This window comes from Oncorhynchus kisutch, linkage group LG6 (assembly GCF_002021735.2).
Source record: "Oncorhynchus kisutch isolate 150728-3 linkage group LG6, Okis_V2, whole genome shotgun sequence".
In the NCBI taxonomy this organism is placed as follows: Eukaryota; Metazoa; Chordata; class Actinopteri; order Salmoniformes; family Salmonidae; genus Oncorhynchus; species Oncorhynchus kisutch.
In genome coordinates this window covers 32814849-32834915 of record NC_034179.2, presented here as the reverse complement: position 1 = coordinate 32834915, position 20067 = coordinate 32814849, and the positions used below count along the sequence as shown (strand labels likewise).

The window sequence follows — 20067 nt, the reverse complement described above, 5'->3', positions numbered from 1 at the left end:
TACCAAGCTAATCAAACAGGTGTAGAAGTCTCTATACAATTGATGGACCATGTGGAGTTAATATTTTATTTGTATTTAATCATCAAGGGAGCCCAGTTGAGACCAGGGTCACATTGTCAATGGTGCCCGAGACCACAAAGCAAAAGGTAAAAAATATAACAAGAAAAAATGTGAAGTACACTACACCAGAACATCACCAACATCACAACCGTCATAAACAAGTTACTAAATCAATCAATCAAAACAATTGCACACCTCAGTGAACTCATTTATCACCAGGGTTTTAAAATGCCCCAGTGGCACCAGGTAATCCAAATGTAAGTGAGTGTAAAAACTTAAAACAGATTTACCTAATTGCGTGGAGATCAGAGGTATCTGAAGAGTTAACCAACCCTGTGAAATGGTTTGGTAGCTCATTCTTTTATACGTTAGCAACAAAGTTAGGTAAGTTGGAAGCTTGTGTAGTAAGGCTATGTAAACAAAAAGGGAGTAATGAATTGATCTACGGGACTTTAATGAGGACCAGCCAACCTTTTGATACAGGATGCAGTGGTGAGTATTAAAACTGCCACCAGTGATAAAACGAATGGCGTTATGGTAGACGGCATCCAAAGGTTTAAGAGTAGTGGCTGCTGCAATCTGGTATATGGTGTCACCATAATCAAGAACTATTTAGGGAGAGACAAGATCTATTTCAAAAAAATAAGGCCTGGGAAACAAGGAAGGATAGAATCTGGAATCTGACTCATCTTTAACCACTACCATTGTTTTATCATGGAGTGAAGACAGTGGGAATTCTGGTAACTCTTGAAATGTGGGGTGCTAGCTCTTAAACAGAAACGCTTGTGTTGTGTGGTTTATGTGCTGTAAAACTTCACTCCTCATTTTGTTGCGAGAATGTGCCATGGTATTTTCAACAGGACATCTTGTCTGATTTTAACAGAGCTTTTTATATATATATATATAATATATAACAGCCAGACCTGGGTTCAAATAGTATTTGCTGTCTTTCATATTCTTTGCGCATTTGATTTTGGAGTGCCAGAATATCAGCTTTGCACTTTTGTTACTATTTCATTGGTTCCAATTCACCAAGCAAGCTCAATCAAGCGCAGCTAAAGAATTTGAAAGAAAAAACATGTACTTTTAGAACCCCAGGTTTGATCATGTTCAGGGATGCATGTTTTTAGTCAGGAGAGAGTTGCAGTCAGTCATGCTCTGTAGTCTGTAGTAGTGAAGCACATATTACAAGGCTCCACTGATGAATCAAGCTGGACTTCATATCCCATGGTGCCTCACAGTGACTGATGAGGCTGCTGACGCTTGAGCGCCTCATAAAAACATTTCTGGGTGAAGACCTGTCAGTCCTCCTTGCTTCATACAGGTGTATGGTTTGGTTCGCCTAGAGTACTATTTACGAAACCTCAGAAAATGGCAGACTAGATGGAGGATGGGGGTTGGCTTAGCTTGGTAAAACCAAACTGAATGCTGTACTCTTCAGTCTGGTTTAACCATGCTAGAAGAAAACTACTGCTGCTGTGTGAGAAAACATGTATAACGAACACCAAACAGTATAATGAGCTGAGTAGGCTATGTTGTCCCCTGCTGCTCCCATGGTGGTGGGCCGGTCCAGATGAGAGCTGGCACCGTGCATTGGCCCTGAAGAATGACTGTCGGGCATCGCCTTGGCTAGAGCTCTGTTGGCTTTTCAGATGTAATTAACTTGCCATCTCCGCCAGAGTGGTATTGACCGATGGCATGTGTTCACTAGAAGTGGCTGTAGTTTGGTTAGCGTGAGCCGACAGACCGGGCTGTCATTGACCCAAAGGAATCTGGGGGCTGTCTACAGTACAAACAAGCTCCTTTCAAGCTGAGAAATATATCCACAATCGAGTAAATATTCTGTAGTCGATTGAGTGTGTTATTGTTCTTTGAAAAATGTTGTTGCCTTGGAGTACCTTTGTTTGGGTGGTGAAATAGATCTAAAACAGAAAGCCACACCAAATTGACATCTGTGTGCTGTGATGATGGGGACTCAGTAGCAGGACTTTAGTAGAAGCAGGCTCTGTTTCCAATGCATCATAAACTCTGCTTGGCCTATATACTGGAAGGTGCTATGTATGTGATGGATGCCTAATGTAGCATAGTTTCTGCTGTAATAACCCATGGTTGTTTCTGGTTATTCACTTTTACATACGCAGGTCCATTCTCGTGTGCCAAGCAGTCTGGCCTGCGCCCGCACGTCTTTGAGATAGGCCTTGGCAGCGTCAGCTGAAATCTAGAGGAAACGGGCTAATGATAGCGGTGGACACAGGCCCACTTATCAACACAACATGTGGACCTGATGTGGAGGAGGAGTTATAAGGCCTAAAGATTAAGGACACTAGGATAAACCGCTAACTCATCCAAGCCTTGTTTCTTAGCATCACTGGGGTCGTGCTAAACAGTGAGTAGTGTAGTAAAGATTAAGACTAAAAGTGGTAGTAGCCTACAATAAGGAACATTTTCAGGTAATCAGAAAGTGTCCAGATAAAAATATTTAATAAATATTAGATAACGCTTACCCAGACACACTTGTCTAAATTGATGGGTCACGTGAAAAAAATGCTATAACCCCCAGCCACATCCGGTGGTGGAAAAAGTACTGAATTGTTATACTTGAGTAAATGTAAAGATAGCTTCATAGAAAATGACTGAGGTAAAAGTCACCCAGTAAAATACTACTTGAGTAAAAGTCTAAAAGTATTTAGTTTTAAAAATACTTAAGTATCAAAAGTAAATGGAATTCCTAAAATGTACTTAAGTATCAAAAGTAAAAGTATAAATTATTATTAGTAGTGAAGTAAAAGTTGCCAAAAATATAAATAGTAAAGTAATGTACAGATAGCCCCAAAAAATACTTAAGTAGTACTTTAAAGTATTTTTACTGAAGTACTTTACACCTCTGCCTAAATGCCTTCACACCAGTACATTAGCATATTTGATATACTGTTTGTCCCCATCTGACGTAGCATCTTTAAAAAAAGAGTCCTACCAGAGCCATGTCATCATGGTACATAAAAAGGCTCACATTGTTTCTTTGGCTTTTCATCTCGTCAGTGTAGATGGAGAACAACAACGGTGAAAGGACATACCCCTGGGGCACCCCTGTGTTCAGGGTCAGTTCAACAGAGCCCCATTCTTGAGGACCCTCTGTGGGCGGTCAGTTAAAAAATCCTTGATCAAACCTGCGAGGCATCCATTGACATTCAGGACCATTAGTCGTTTCAGCAGTGTGTGTACTTGCATTGTATTGAAGCTGAACTAAAATCAATAAAAAAATGTGTGCATATGATTTTGCATGTTGAAGGTGACTCTCCCTCTGTGCCTTCTAGGCAAACTGTAACGGGTCCAGTTGATCCGCTATGGAAAGCGTAAGGTGCTTACTGTACTAACAACCCTTTCCATGCATTTTGCTAAAAGAGGTGTGATGGCCACAGTCGAAAGTCATTCGGGGATTTGGCCCCTGACTTTTAGGCTCCGGTAAAATGATCGACACCTTCCATTTTGGAACTGTACATGTGCTCAGCAGGAGTTGAAACAGTCGTGTGAGAACTCCCTTGAGCTGGTCGGCGCAGACCTTCAGTACTTTGCCCCGTAGTCCGTCTGGCCTGGTGCTTTGTGTGGCTTAATATTTAGCAAGCATGAGGCCACCTCGTTCTCTGTTATCTGGACAGGAGAGGATTTGGGGAAAGTCTCACATATTTTTTTTACATTAGTCTTTAAAATCGCCGGTATCAAATCTTCCATTAAAAACTATTTAGGTTGTTTACAAAGGATGAACAGTCTACCATATTATTGTTCTCTCTTTTCCTTTCTTTTCCCATCATTGCATTATGCCCTTCCCATGCTTGTCTTGGATTGCCTGTACAGAACCTCTGCTCCACTTTATCCTTGAAGTCCTTTTCTGCTTTCCATATTTTTGACCTGAATTCATTTTCTTTCTCCTTTACAGCATAAGTATCTGCCAATCAAGTAATGCCAAACATGTTGGAGGTCAATTAAATAATCAAAACGTGTTGTTTATGCTTTACATACCAAGTGTTGTCATCGATTCCTCGTAGAGACGCCACACTGCTGCTTTTGTCACATGGGATGGCAGCAGCTTTCCACCAAAGTGTTTGGCCTGTGTGGTGTCCTGGTAATACTATTGCATTATCTTCCGCATAGTTGTTGAAGTTCACCACTCGCAGCAAGTCCTCATGCTTCAGGTGTAACCTGTGCTTGCTTGGGGCAGCTCTCTTTTTGATGGGAGGCATTAGACCATTCTCCTTGTATGGCTGGTTGAGGAGAGTCAGGCGTGTTCTACTGATGCTGAAAGACAATTTCCAGATACAAATATTCTGGCATTATTATACAATAGATGGCCATAATCACTGTCAGACACACCTGGCCAGCTTGATGGGTCATGTAATCATCTTGTGAAGTGGAGTCTTTTGTTTAGACATGCTAGCTAAACAATGAACCATAATCCTAATCCATAGAGTACTAGCAATACAAGCCTATTGTCATAGCTAGCTAAAGTTAACCAAATAGGTTCAATGTTAACTAGTTAGCTAGCTAACATTAGGCTATAACTAGCCATGTTAAATGGCATTCTGAGAACATTACTACACACAGATCATAAACGTAATGTTAGCTAGCGAGCGAGGAAGACATCTAACGTCAGCTAGCTAGCTAACAGTCAGCTTTAAGGGGTATTTTGTTTATACATGAAGTTAGCTAGCTAACATTAGGCTATAACTAGCCATGTTAAATGGCATTCTGAGAACATTACTACACACAGATCATAAACGTAATGTTAGCTAGCGAGCGAGGAAGACATCTAACGTCAGCTAGCTAGCTAACAGTCAGCTTTAAGGGGTATTTTGTTTATACATGAAGCTAGCTAGCTAAACAATGAAGCATGATCCCAATCCATAGAGTACTAGCAATACAAAACGATTGTCATAGTTTACGTTCAAACTGCTCTTCTATTAAGTAGTGACCCGCGGCATACCCCCTAGTTTCCTGAAACTGGTCACATATGTACTCACAAAGTGAGAGAAACTCCGATGTTTCCCATCCAACTAGTCTTTGTAAATATTTTTGAAATGTTGATGAGAAATTAACATTTTGTCAATCTGGGACAGAATCAATTGGGCATTTGTTTTTCCAATGTGTTTACAGTATGCATTTGTATTTACAGTGCATTTGGAAAGTATTCAGACCCCTTGACTTTTTCCACATTTTGTTATGTTACAGCCTTATTCTAAAATTTATGAAATAGTTTTTTTCCCTCACCAATCTGCACACTATACCCCATAATGACAAAGTGAAAACAGGTTTTTAGAAATGTTATCAAAAAAATAGAAATACTGGATTTACGTAAGTACTCAGAATCTTTGATATTAGACGCTAAATGGATTTCAAGTGCATCCTGTTTCCATTTATCATCCATGTGATGTTTCTACAACTTGATTGAGCAAAAACCAAGCCATGAGGTCGAAGAAATTGTCAGTAGAGCTCCAAGACGGGATTGTGTTGACGCACAGACCTGGGGAAGATTACCAAAAAATGTCTGCTGCATTGAAGGTCCCCAAGAACACAGTGGCCTCCATCATTCTTAAATGGAAGAAGTTTGGAACTAGGAAGACTCTTCCTAGAGCTGGCCTTCTGGCCAAACTGGGCAATCGGGGGAGAAGGGCCTTGGTCTGGGAGGTGACCAAGAACCTGATGGTCACTTTGACAGAGGTCCAGAGTTCCTCTGTGGAGTTGGTAGAACCTTCCAGATGGCCAACCATCTTTGGGACAAGTCTCTGAATGTCCTTGAGTGGCCCAGCCAGAGCCCGGACTTGAACCCGATCGAACATCTTTGGAGAGACTTGAAAATAGCTGTGCAGCGATGCTCCCCAACCAACCTGACAGAGCTTGAGAGAAGAATGGGAGAAACTCCCCAAATATAAGTGTTCCAAGCTTGTAGCGTCATACCCAAAAAGTTTTGAGGTTGTAATTGCTGTCAATGGTGCTTCAACAAAGTACTGAGTAAAGGGTCTAAATACTTAGGAAAATGTGATATTTCATCCAAAAAATTGCTTTGTCATTATGGGGTATTGTGTGTATATTGATGAGGGGGGGAAACAATTTAATACATTTCAGAATAAGGCTGTAATGTACCAAAATGTGGAACAATTCAAGAGGTCTGAACACTTTCCGAATGCACTGTATCTACAATACAAAATGTATTATACCACCATACATCTGAGTTGGGCTTGGGTCATTGATAAGACATTGTCTCAACGCAGCCTTATAATGCTGTGAAAGGATCCAGGAACCCAAATGATTTGGGTGGATCCCATCCTCCTAATAAAACTTGTTTTGTTTCCAAAAGGTATCAATTGTCAACAAAAGGCAAACCCATTGAGCTGCGATAATCATGTAGCCAGTTGTGAAGAGAGAATCCTGCTAAAGCGTTCAATGCCACGATTCAGAGAGGGAAAAGTGCCAGATATGATGGCTTTTATTCGTGTCTAGTAGAGAATCAATCAGCTCTTTAAAATCCAGTTTCAACTGTTCAGAGCTGCCCTTCATAATGTCATTAAAGCCCACATGGACTATGTTTTAGGTGGATCTTCTGCTGGACTGGGGTAAAATAGTTAGTAGGGGCATCCATCGGCAAGCTTGTCATGTTCTTTTTGTTTTTGATAGTCCACGATTCTCCACTAACCAAAAGTATGTTGATGAATTTGAGTGTAATATTACACTATTCAATCTTTTTAACGGTAGATTTAAATAATTACTTTGCCACTTTGAGTACTATTCTCTGTAAGAATAAGAAGGGAATACAATCAATGGATGCTCTTAAGCTTTTCTCATTTCTTTGAATGTAAAAACCATGTATGTGTTTCTGTTTTATCTGTTTTGTTTTTGATGTTTTGTGTCACAGAAATCTATACGTCCTTCTCACATTGGAATTTGTATTCTTCAAAATGTATGGAATTTCATTTTGTTTTATTTTAACACACATACCACAGTTTTATAATGAAAAATCACTAAAAGTATAGATGACAGCCATAGCCGTAATATTCTTCCCGTAACAAACAGGGACCCTCAGAGACTGTATATTGGACGTAGGGAGAAATATGGACCACCACTACAGATTGTCCTGACCTCTACTGGAGGCCTTGTTATTGACCTGGAACTGGCCTGGTAGGCCACACCTGCTTAGGCCCCTCTAAAGTTGAAGTAGAGCCAGCAGAGGCCCCTTGATTGCCCTCCTTAGGGAGTCGGAAAGGACTAGGCCTACTCTCCCTGATGTATTATGAGAAACACTAATACTATTTATATTTTTACCATAGTGGACAGAACTGCAGCATTTACCATCAGGATTAGTATTTAGTACTATTCTGATTGGAAATCATGAGTAATTGTCGATGGTGGAGTCAACTGACATCCACAGGGTACTGATTTTAGTCTATATAATCCTGTGACGTGAAAAATAATCCTCCTGATGAAAACCTAAACACATTACAGGTTTCCTCTAGTGAGTCTGCGCCCCATCCCTGGTGGCAGTCTAGACACACCGCTTGTCAGGTGATGCTAATATTCCCCGCCGCTTGAACTGTTGTGACTTCTGTGCTGACAAACGGCTCTTCAAATGATCTCACAGCGAATACGGAGCGCTTCATTACGAAGGCTGGCCCTGCGGTTCTTGTACGGAAAGTCACCAGCAATTAACCTCAGAACGGACGAGAGGCCCTCACTGTGGCGTTTTCAGCTCTTAGGACAATTGGTTGTGACAAAAAGAAAGGAAACAATAATACATTGCATAACCCGGGATGTTTACGTAGCTGCGTGGCAGAGCCTGAGTCGAAAACAAACAGCCCTTCACAGAGTTATGGGTGGCATGTAAACCAGCGGGTTGGGACGCTTTAGTCAGCTAATGTGTGTTTACGTTTTTGGCCCCGGTTGGATTGAAGGAGCTGAGCTGTACACAGATGCTGCATTCCTGTGGCTCTCTGGCCCTGCTATGGTGGATGGGACTTGGAGGTATCCTTGACTCCTCTAGTGGTGGTAAGAGCTCAGCGCTCCGTTCACACATCCTGCAACACACACACACATCCGGCCCTGAGGCGGTATCAAAAACACTAGCTCAGTGTCCTGTGTTCTACCAGTGCTCTGTACAGGGCCTGTGAAGTGGCTGAGTGCAAGTGTCTCAATGGGCGACATGGCAGGAAGGAGACAGACACAAAGGTGTGTGAGGAGGCCTGAAGAGAGGAGCTGTGCTGGATCTGTTACAGTCAGGCCCAAAGCTAGCATCACGTCATGTGAAAGAACCCCCCCCCTCCTGTGGGTGCGGCCCCATCCAGGGCCTCTCGCCTTACAGCTGGCCTCATTGGGCCCCGGTAATTTCTCACCACGATCTGGTTAGCCTGATCACAAAGTACTCTGCACAGCCCAGTCTGGCCAGCCGGCAGCCAGGTGAAAGGGGACTTCCACACTGTGAGAGCTCCTCATAGACCCCACCTGTACTCTCTGTTTTGAGAAATGACACTCTGACTTATATTACTCATAAGCAATTTGTATTAATATTTGTATGACCTAGAAACTTGAAGGCTAGAAATGTTAATGTTTAGGATTATATTTATTTACTTTTTTTCCAAACAACTCTCTCAAATTCCAGGCCATGTGATTTGAATATCATAGGAGAACAAAATCAGAGTTTATTTCTTGCCTTGTCAGTTGTGACATATTACTAAACAACTGGTCTGTTTGAGAAGCCGGACCCTCCCTCCCTATGAGCTGTTTGTTTCTCTCTCTTCAAGGCCGTGTTGTTGCTTTTAATTGAAAGCGACATCCAGCTTTATGTCAGGCAAAGCTGTCTCACACATTTCTCTCTTTCACACTCACAACTTCACTGTTGTTTCCTCAACGGTCTTTGTGGCGGCACATTGAATGTTTCATGAGGGGGGAAAGGAAAGGGCATTTTGCTGATGACCAGACTTTGTCTTCGCTGCATGTTTTTTTCTGGTGACCAGACTTCGCTGTTACAAAACCAGCTTCATGTCATCATGCCGTCTTGCAAAGTGATGTTTAATTCCTATTGGATTCCAGACAGTGGGGATATCCAACCATTTGAACTTTTATTCACCCACAATATGCATTCAGAATGACTGCCAGATGAATAAATCAGACTACCTAAACCATCTAAACTGAAACGACCATTTCGGTAACGGGTGCAATAAGTCCAGCTGACAGATTGGATTAGTTTTGCCAAATGTATGTTATTTATCTTTGTGTAGCATAAGATTAATTAGTCAATCAATGTATGTGCAAAACACAACAATGATATTGAAACAAACCATTATAAAAATCAGCATGCTGGGAAATATGATAATGATGGGTGTGGTCAGACCATCATGGACCAACTTGGTCACGAGTATGCCGGTGTCACCAGCATAAGCTGGTATGTGTCAATTGGTAACCAGCTAGACCATGCTGGTCAGACCAGCTAGACCAGGGATGGCCAACAGGTGGCCTGCACCCCCTTTTGAAGGCCTGCTTTTTTGGGGAGGAACAGTCAGGAACTCAACTTACTGATGAGAGTTAGAATTGTACAATACACAAGGTGCAATTTCTACATTTGCTTGTGCATCAGCAGTTTGTCTCTTGTTATGTCAGTCACTGACAGTCACTCAATTATCCCATTTTAAATTGGTAAATTAGTCTAGCAAGCTATCTATGCTTGTAGCAATCATAGTCGAATTACCGACTGGGGGGGTCCCATTGATTTTGTGAGTCATTCTTACTCAGATATCATATTAAAAACTAAAAACAAATCTCTCCACCTTTGCAAAATGTGTAGAATTGCAGGAAATTAACTAAACTTAACTTGGGGCCCCCAAAAGGCTAGGGCCGGCCCTGACTGCATGTGTGGATGGAGGAATGCAGACCCGTGTGCCACTGAGGCCCCTCATGACGAGTTCATATTTTCCATAATACATGCAAAATATTAGGGCTGGTGCCAAGTAGACACTTGTTGGTACAACAAAGCACTTGTTGGTCAAATGTTCTGTATTGCCCATTGGCAGAGAGTTGGTACACACCTGTGTGGCAATGATGGAACTCTTGTCAAGGTGTAGTGAGAAGTGCTACTGGAATAGACTCCCTATCTTGTAAGTAAGACAGTAAGACATGTGCCTTTGTCCAGGTTCCAGGAGAGTCATCTCTGTCCTCTCAGCATTCACACGCGTGCAACTCAGGAACATCCTCTCCTCTTTATCCCCCTAACACCCTAACAATTCCCCCAACAATAATGTACTCGGAACAATCCAGTGATGTCACCCCTCAATATGTCTTCGTCCCTATCCCATTTCTATGCTCCACGCTTGGCAAGGTTTCAACACATAGCTTTGGAGGAAATAATAGCCGTCACAATCACATACATTTACACTGAGCTCCAAAAGTATTGGGAGAGTGACATTTGTTGTTGTTTTTGCTCTGTACTCCATTCCATCACTTTGGATTTGAAATGATACACTGACTGAGGTTAAAGTGCAGACTGTCAGCTTCAATTTGAGGTTTTTTTTCATCCTTATCGGGGGAACCGTTTAGAAATGACTGCAGTTTTTGCTGTTTGTTTTGGTTGTGTATTTTGTGCCGAATAGAAATCAATGGTAAATATTGTAGTGTCATTTTAGAGTCACTTTCATTGTTAAAAAAAACTATAGAATATGTTTCTACATGAATGTGGATGCTTTCATGATTACGGATAGTCCTGAATGAATCTTGAATAATGATGAGTTTAAGTTAGACGTACAAATATCATACCTCCAAGACATGCTAACCTCTCACCATTACAATAACAGGGGAGGTTAGCATTTTTGGGGAGGTATGATATTTATGCTTTCATTCAGGATTATCCAGAATCTGAATGTTTTAGGTCATTTCATCACCAATATGGGTTTAGATCTAAGTACTGTGCGCCCCTCTCTCCGCCTGGCTCAATCTGATCTGCTTTTGATAAAACACAAAACCTATCACAGAGATCAGGAGGTCTATGCAGATACCATAGAGAACTCTGGTTCCATGGGTCCCCCAGAGGTTATGCATGAGCATACATGCATATGTATACGTGCTGACACACACACACATTTGTTCACAAAATACACACAAATTTGTTCATGAAATGTGCATGCACGCACGCACACACACACACACGTACTGTTAATACAGAATAAGATCAATTGGGAGGTTTTGCTGTGCTGAAGAAGGATCTAACACACACTAGTCAGCTAACTATGTGCTCCCTCACAGCTCCCATGTCTCAGAACATTTTTATATAATTGCTTGATCACCTCACCAAACATGCATTTTGGTTGAGTGTCTTACCTATGGTTGATTTGTTCAAAATATTTTCTAAACATTGGATATAAATTACAGAGACATCAGATCAAGTTGATTTATTATTATTTTAGTTGAAAGCAGTAGGCCTACTATTTGCTAGTCTAAAGCAGTACTTAGAAATGTTTGTGTGTGAGAGATCTCTGTCTTACAAACATGTAAGCACTCAGGTGCTCGTTAAGAAGGAAGACGCCAGTAGAAATATAAATGCTCAGGTGTAGAGCTTTATTTTGAATTCAAAATGGCCACCTGTCTCTGCAAGGGTTAGTTGGGGCTTCTGTGAGCCCCACGGACTAGTCATGACTGATCTTCAGTCTTTATCTTCTTTTGACTAGTTTTTTTCTTAGTTTATTATTTAATTTGAGCCTGGTCCAGCAATCTTGTTGGCTTTAGTATCATTTTGTAAATTCCTGCACCTGCTCCAAATGCCTTAAATAAAAACCATGCACTGGATCTTCTGCTTCCTGCCTTTCCTTGATCACCAGCCTGACATCTCAAACCATCCAGGGCCAGAAGGGGGCCTACCATCCACACACACACACACACACACACACACACACACACACACACACACACACACGCTGTACTGTGTGCTCTGGCAGTGGCAGCAAGGACCCATGTGTTAATGCTTATGCCACTCCTCATGCCATTAGTCAAACTTTACAAGAACCACCGCACAGCATTACAGACCTGACAGAATATTACAGAATAGGCTACAAAAAAATTGACTTGAATGAATGGTGTTTAGATGACTGCTGATCCAAGAAAACCATTATTTTCCTCTAACTATAAACACAAACTGAGAAATGTGGCCTTTGGCCCCTGGGGCGCCAACATTTACTTCTCTGTAATTCCTCTGTTATCGTGGTACTTCTCCCCAACGTCTTCATATATATAGTCTATGGGGTGTTCTCGGTAGGCAGTGGTATGTAATGGATGAGCGTAGCGCTGGTGGGAACAATACACTGGTACTGTGTCTGGCCTAATTAGAATCACATGTGGTTCATCACTCACTGTAGTGTATGTACGGCACTGAGCGAGTGATACCCAGGGAGGGAGAAAGGGATGGAACCAGGGAAGGCGGTATGAGTGTAGAGAAGAATGGGTGTCGCAGTATGACAGAGCAGAGGAGAGAAAACAGATGTGGGTGTCAGTGACACAGGGCCTAGTGCAGTATACGGCTGAAGTGGCGCGTGATGCTGCTCTGCTGTGGGGTGGAGATATGAGACAGGTTAGATTAAACTCAGAGGACAGAGTGGGGGTGCTTAGGATTACTCTCCCTCCCTAACTGTGTTAGTGGGATGCCGTTTTGTGTCACATATATATATATATATATATATATATATGTACCAGTCAAAAGTTTCGACACATTTACTCATACATGGTTGACATCAAAACTATGAAATAACACATATGGAATCATGTAGTAACCAAAAAAGTTTAAACAAATCAAAATATTTTATATATGAGATTCTTCAAAATAGCCACCCTTTGCCTTGATGACAGCTTTGCACACCCTTGGCATTTCCTTTTTACTGAGGAGTGGCTTCCGTCTGGCCACCATAAAGGCCTGATTGGTGGAGTGCTGCAGAGACGGTTGTCTTTCTGGAAGGTTCTCCCATCTCCACAGAGGATGCTTCAAGATTGCTTCAAGAACCTTCAAGATGGCCACCATTGTTCCTGTACCCAAGAAGGCAAAGATAACTGAACTAAATGACTACCGCTCCGTAGCACTCACTTTTGTCATCATGAAGTGCTTTGAGAGACTAGTCAAGGATCATATCACCTCCACCTTACCGGCCACCCTAGACCCACTTCAGTTTGCATACCACCCCATCAGGTCCCCAGACGATGCAATCGCCATCACACTGCCTTATCCCATCTGGACAAGAGGAATACCTATGTAAGAATGTTGTTCATTGAGGACAGCTCAGCATTCAACACCATAGTACCCTCCAAGTTCCTCATCAAGCTGAAGACCCTGGGTCTCAACCCTGCCCTGTGCAATTGGGTCCTGGACTTTCTGACGGGCTGCCCCCAAGTGGTGAAGGTAGGAAACATCTCCACTTCGCTGACCCTCAACACTGGGGCCCCACAAGGATGCATGCTCAGCCCCCTCCTGTACTCCCTGTTCACTCACGACTGCGTGGCTATGCACGCCTCCAACTCAATCAAGTTTGCAGACGACACAACAGTAGTGGGCTTGATTTCCAACAACGACGAGACAGTTTGCGGGGAGGAGGTGAGAGCACTCGGACTTTGGTGTCAGGAAAACAACCTCTAACTCAACGTCAACAAAACAAAGGAGATGATCATGGACTTCAGGAAACAGCAGAGGAAGCAACCCCCTATCCACATCGAATGGACAGCAGTGGAGAAGGTGTAAAGTTTTAAGTTTCTCGGCGAACACATCACAGACCAAGTGAAATAGTCTACCCACACAGACAGTGTGGTGAAGAAGGCGTAACACCGGAGGCTGAAGAAATTTGGCTTGTCACCCAAAACCCTGACAAACTTTTACAGATGCACAATCGAGAGCATCCTGTCGGGCTGTATCACCGCCTGGTGCGGCAACTTTACCACCCTCAACCGCAAGGCTCTCCAGAGGGTGGTGCTGTCTGCACAACGCATCACCGTTGTGCAAACTACCTGCCCTCCATGACACCTACAGCACCCAATGTCACAGGAAGACCAAAAAGATAATCAACGACAATAACCACCCGAGCCACTGCCTGTTCACATCGCTACCATCCAGAAGGCGAGGTCAGTACAGGTGCATCAAAGCTTGGACCGATAGACTGTTAAACAGCTTCTTTCTCAAGGCCATCAGACTGCTAAATAGCAATCAATTACTCAGAGAGGCTGCTGCCTACATTGAGACTCAATCACTTGCCACTTTAATAAATGGATCACTAGTCACTTTAAATAATGCCACTTTAATAATGTTACATATCTTACATTACCCATATCATATGTATATACTGTATTTTATACCATCTACTGCACCTTGCCTATGCTGCTCGGCCATCACTCATCCATATATTTATATGTACATATTCTCATTCACCCCTTTAGATTTGTGTGTATTGGGTAGTTGTTGGGGAATTGTTAGATTACTTGTTAGATATTACTTCACTGTTGGAACTAGAAGCACAAGCATTTCGCTACACTCGCATTAACATCTGCTAACCATGTGTATGTGACCAATAACATTTGATTTGATGAGGAACTCTGGAGATCTGTCATAGTGACCATCAGGTTGTTGGTTACCTCCCCGAACAAGGCCTTTCTCCCCAGATTGCTCAGTTTGGCTGGGTGGCCAGCTCTAGGAAGTTCCAAACGTATTCCATTTAAGAATGATGGAGGCCACTGTGTTCTTGGAGACCTTCAATGTTGCAGAAATGTTTTGGTACCCTTCCCCAGATCTGTGCCTCAACACAATCCTGTCTCGGACCTCTATGGACAATTCCTTCGACCTCGTGGCTTAGTTTTTGCTCTGACATGCACTGTCAGCTGTGGGACCTTTGTATAGACGAGTGTGCCTTTCCAAATGTCCAATCAATTTCATTTACCACAGGTGGACTCCAATCAAATTGTCGAAACATCTCAAGGTTGATCAATGGAAACAGGATGCACCTGAGCTCAATTTCGAGTGTCATAACAAAGGGTCTGAATACTTTTGTAAATATATATATATATATATTTATTTTTTTTGTCTGAAAACTTGCTTTGTCATTATGAGGTATTGTGTGTAGATTGATGAGTGGTGAGAAAATACAATTGAATACATTTTTTAATAAGGCTGTAATGTAACAGAATGTGGAAAAGTCAAGGGGTGTGAATACTTTCCGAATGCACTGTAGAATGGCCAGGTTAATCCAGGTTAAAGCTATCATCCCTTGTTGATTTCTCTTGTTAAATCCACTTCAATCGGTGTAGATAAAGGGAGGAGACAAATGAGACATGGATTTTGTATGTGTGCCATTCAGAGGGTGAATGGGCAAGACAGAATATTTAGGTGCCTTTTGAATGGGGTATGGTAGTAGGTAACAGGTGCACTGGCTTGTGTCAAGAACTGAAACGCGGCTGGGTTTTTCACGCTCAACAGTTTCCTGTGTGTATCAAGAATGGTCTACCACCCAAAGGACATCCAGCCAACTTGACACAACGGTGGGAAGCATTGGAGTCCACATGTGCCAGCTTCCCTGTGGAACGCTTTGGCTCACTTCCCTGTCGGTCATAACTTGAGGTTGATTTTATGACTGATGGATGGAGGACTGGAGAGAGGGATTGTCATCAATCCAATGGGGATCTAGGTCACTTAGAGAGGGGGGAAATGGATAGAGGGAGAGATTGCTATGTGCCGTTTTACCCCATCTCTATTCCAGATGTTAGGCATTCTGACATTTCTAATCGCCGCCCACGTCTCATCTCACTCTCCACACACCTTTCACATGAGCACAGATGTCTGTTACAATGGGCACCCGGTCCTCCTGCCATGCTATGTTGGGGTGGATATTAGCCCAAAGAGAGAAGTTATAATGCTTCAGATATGAAAAAATGGCAGGTTGCTTCGGTCTCCCTGTAGGGTAGTAATTATCTGCCTTGTCCAGAGACATCAGAATCAGAACTGGAGAATCATGAGAGTGAATTAAACTGATAGTTTAGGTTATGGTACGGTACAATATGAAATGTTACAGAAAGCTCAGGTCATTGCTAATGTATGCTTTCTTTTTCCTTCCCAGTTGAGATACCAGCATGGCCTGTCCACTCCAGACCTGCGCCAGACCCTGCCCAACCTCAAGAACTTCTTGGAGCACGGCCTTCTGGTCCGATGGTGAGTACCTGTACTAGTCCACTCTCACTCTCCCAGTGTCTTAGTACTATTAAGCTACCCCACCTAGCATTTTTGCCCCCACTATCTCTACTCTATATATTTTTCACTGCAGAGTCCGGTTGCAACAGTTGGTTGTTAGTGGGTCAGTTACAACCCACTAACGACAAACTGGTGCAACCGGACTACGCCCGACGTAAAATGTGCTCTATGCCGGACCAAAATTGTATACCTATTGCACCACCTGGGCGTAAACCCTTCAATGAGCTACAACTGGGCGTAGTGTGTTAAATTGGGACTATCTTTAGCATGATACCCATAGAAAATAAATCTATATTTTCAAAAGGATGTGAGTCTCGTGTTCATATTTCACAGCCTCCGCAGGCTTCAAAAGCAAAATACACTTGATTGATGCTACATTATAGCATGTTTCTGATCAGTAATAGATGAGCAAACGAATAGATGAGCTGCTACCACTTATTTGCACAGCCAGAGATCAAATAACCTATAGCCTAACTGACATAACCGTAAAAACAAATAACCGTTTTTGGAATGAACAGCTGACTGAAGACAGGACGGCTGGGCATTCGTGCAGTTGAGTCCGTTTCTGGGTTAAGATGGACTCTTAACAACATAATGAAGCTTTGTTTCTCCTTGCTTAAACAAGCACGATGTTGTTGCAAACGTTGAATAGGGCATCAATCAAATGTCACAATCCGGTGCAGAGCGTTCAATTTGGAGGCTGGGGGGCAAGGAGACCCCCAGCTCTGCTAAACCATTGACAACTACATGCCATTTTTAAGGGAATGTTAAATAAATGTGAACTATTTGTTTGTAATATCATCACTTCTTGAAGAGCATAGTCCGAACTACACATTTGCAATTATTCCACATGCTCTATCATCAGAGTTATATAGAAAGTAACTGCATGCTTTTCATGATCAGTGAACATCAATTGATCATGTCATTTCAGATACGTGAAGGTCACCTATCCATTTGGCATGTAGCTAAATAGCTAGCTAGCTAAGCAAAAAAGGTGTCATTTAACTTGCTTCATCAGAGGTTAGGCTTTTGGAAAGAGCATCAGCAAGTTCTCTTCCTGGTAGAGTTGTCTGACTACTGTCACTATAGATGGCAAGCAAATAAAACACTATTTGGATAATATAGCCATCTAGTTTATTCCCTGAAATGTAGCTTGTTAACTAGCCATATTGACCTGATCTGTTGTTAAGCTAGCTAGACTTGTCGGTTAGCAGCAATTGTGATTAAAAAACAATGTTGAAAAGGGGATGTTAGGTGACTTCGCTAGGTAGGCCTATATTGGTTGGAGAAAATAGTACATTAGGTTTACTTACCACTGTATGTTTAGCCAACTGTACAAAGACAGTTTCAACAGGTAGCTTGCAAAGTAAACATTATCAGGTAACAGTACATCGGCAAAGGATGGGAAATTAACCTAACCTTTATATCGATAAAATATCTAATGGTGGTCAATATTGAGAGGTGTATTGTGAGGCTATCCTCATGTTTCTGAAATTACATGATCAATTGATGTTTACTGATGACCGTAAACAGTTACTGATCGGCAGACTCAACAGCCTTGGTTTCTCTAATGACTGCCTCACCTGGTTCACTAACTACTTCTCAGATAGAGTTCCGTGTGTCAAATCTGCTGTGAGGACCTCTGGCAGTCTCTATGGGGGTGCCACAGGTTTCAATTCTCGGGCCGACTCCTTTCTCTGTATATATCAATGATGTCGCTCTTGCTGCGGGTGATTGTCTGATCCACCTCTACGCAGACGACACCATTCTGTATACATCTGGCCCTTCTTTGGACACTGTGTTAACAAACCTCCAAACAAGCTTCAATGCCATACTACACTCCTTCCATGGCCTCCAACTGCTCTTAGATGCTAGGAAAATGAAATGCATGCTCTTCAACCTAATCGCTGCCCACGCCCGCCCGCCTGACTAGCATCACTACTCTGGACGGTTCTGACTTAGATTATGTGGACAACTATAAATACCTAGGTGTCTGTCTAGACTGTAAACTCTCCTTCCAGACTCATATTAAGCATCTCCAATCCAAAGTTAAATCTAGAATCGGCTTCCTATTTCACAGCAAAGCCTCCTTCACTCATGCTGCCAAACATACCCTCGTAAAACTGACTATCCTACCGATTCTTGACTTCGGCGATGTCATTTACAAAATGCACTCTACTCAGCAAATTGGATGCAGTCTATCACAGTGCCATCCGTTTTGTCACCAAAACCCCATATACTACCCACCACTGCGACCTGTTTACTCTCGTTGGCTGGTCCTCGCTTCATATTCATTGCCAAACCCACTGGCTCCAGGTCATCTATAAGTTAAGTGCTAGGTAAAGCTCTGCCTTATCTCAGCTCACTGGTCACCATAGCAACACCCACCCGTAGCACGTGCTCCAGCAGGTATATTTCACTGGTCAACCCTAAAGCCAAGACCTACGTTGGCTGCCTTTCCTTCCAGTTCTCTGCTGCCAATGACTGGAATGAATTGCAAAAGTCACTGAAGTTGGAGACTTATATTTCCCTCACTAACTTTAAGCCTCAGCTGTCAGAGCAGCTTACCGATCGCTGCAGCTGTACACAGCCCATCTGTAAATTGCCCATCCAACCAACTACCTACCTCATCCCCATATTTGTTTTTGTTTTTCTGGTCTTTTGCACACCAGTATTTCTACTTGCACATCCTCATCAGCATATATATCACTCCAGTGTAAATTGCTAAATTGTAATTACTTCGCCACTATTGGCCTATTTATTGCCTTACCTCCTTACTTAATTTGCCCATATGTTTCAATTATGTTATTGACTGTTTGTTTATCCCATTTTTTATATCTGTGTTGTTTTTGTCGCACTGCTTTGCTTTATCTTGGCCAGGTCGCAGTTGTAAATGAGAACTTGTTCTCAACGGGCCTTCCTGGTTTAATAAAGGTGAAATAAAAAAATGACAAAGCTTACAGTTACTTGCTGTATAACTCTGATAGAGCTAAATGTGTGCAATTGTTTTGCATGGAAAAATCTGAAATTTGTAGTTTCGACTATGCTCTTCAAGAGGTGATGGTATTACAACCAAATAGTTAACATTATTTAACAATTGCTTGAAAATGGTACACAGTTGTCAATGGTTTTAGCAGAGCTAGTAATCTCCTTTCCCCCCAGCAGGCAAATCGAGCACTCTTCACCTTATTGTGACGTTTTAATGATAATTACTTATAGAATGGCTTGGTATCTCTAACCCTGGCAACACTCTCAATGGCTGCCTGGTATTGAGGCAATAATTTACATGGTAATGTTGAATGTTCATTCAAAAGATCAAATCAAAGGTTATTTGACACATGCTTCGTAAACAACAGGTTTCGACTAACAGTGAAATGCTTACTTAGGGGCCCTTCTCAAAAATGAAAAAGTATATACACTACCATTCAAAAGTTTGGGGTCGCTTAGAAATGTCCTTGTTTTTGAAAGAAAAGCAATTTTTTGGTCCATTAAAGTAACATAAAATTGATCAGAAATACAGTGTAGACTTTGTTAATGTTGTAAATGACAGATTCTTTATGGAATATCTACATAGGCGTACAGAGGACCATTATTAGCAACCATCACTCCTGTGTTCCAATGGCACGTTGTGTTAGCTAATCAAAGTTTATCATTTTAAAAGGCTAATTGATCATTAGAAAACCCTTTTGCAATTATGTTAGCACAGCTGAAAACTGTTGAATTGATTAAAGAAGCAATACAACTGGCCTTCTTTAGACTAGTTGAGTATC

The 20067-nt window shown here is 42.1% G+C and overlaps 1 protein-coding gene across 1 annotated transcript in view; it reads left to right on the top strand.

Moving 5' to 3' along the window:
- LOC109892722 (UV radiation resistance-associated gene protein-like) overlaps positions 1-20067 on the top strand; it is a 142685-nt gene that overhangs the window by 107552 nt on the left and 15066 nt on the right. Inside the window, exon 14 of the mRNA XM_020485461.2 lies at positions 16167-16258. Coding sequence (XP_020341050.1) covers positions 16167-16258 — 92 coding nt within the window. The remainder of the gene's footprint in view (positions 1-16166; positions 16259-20067) is intronic.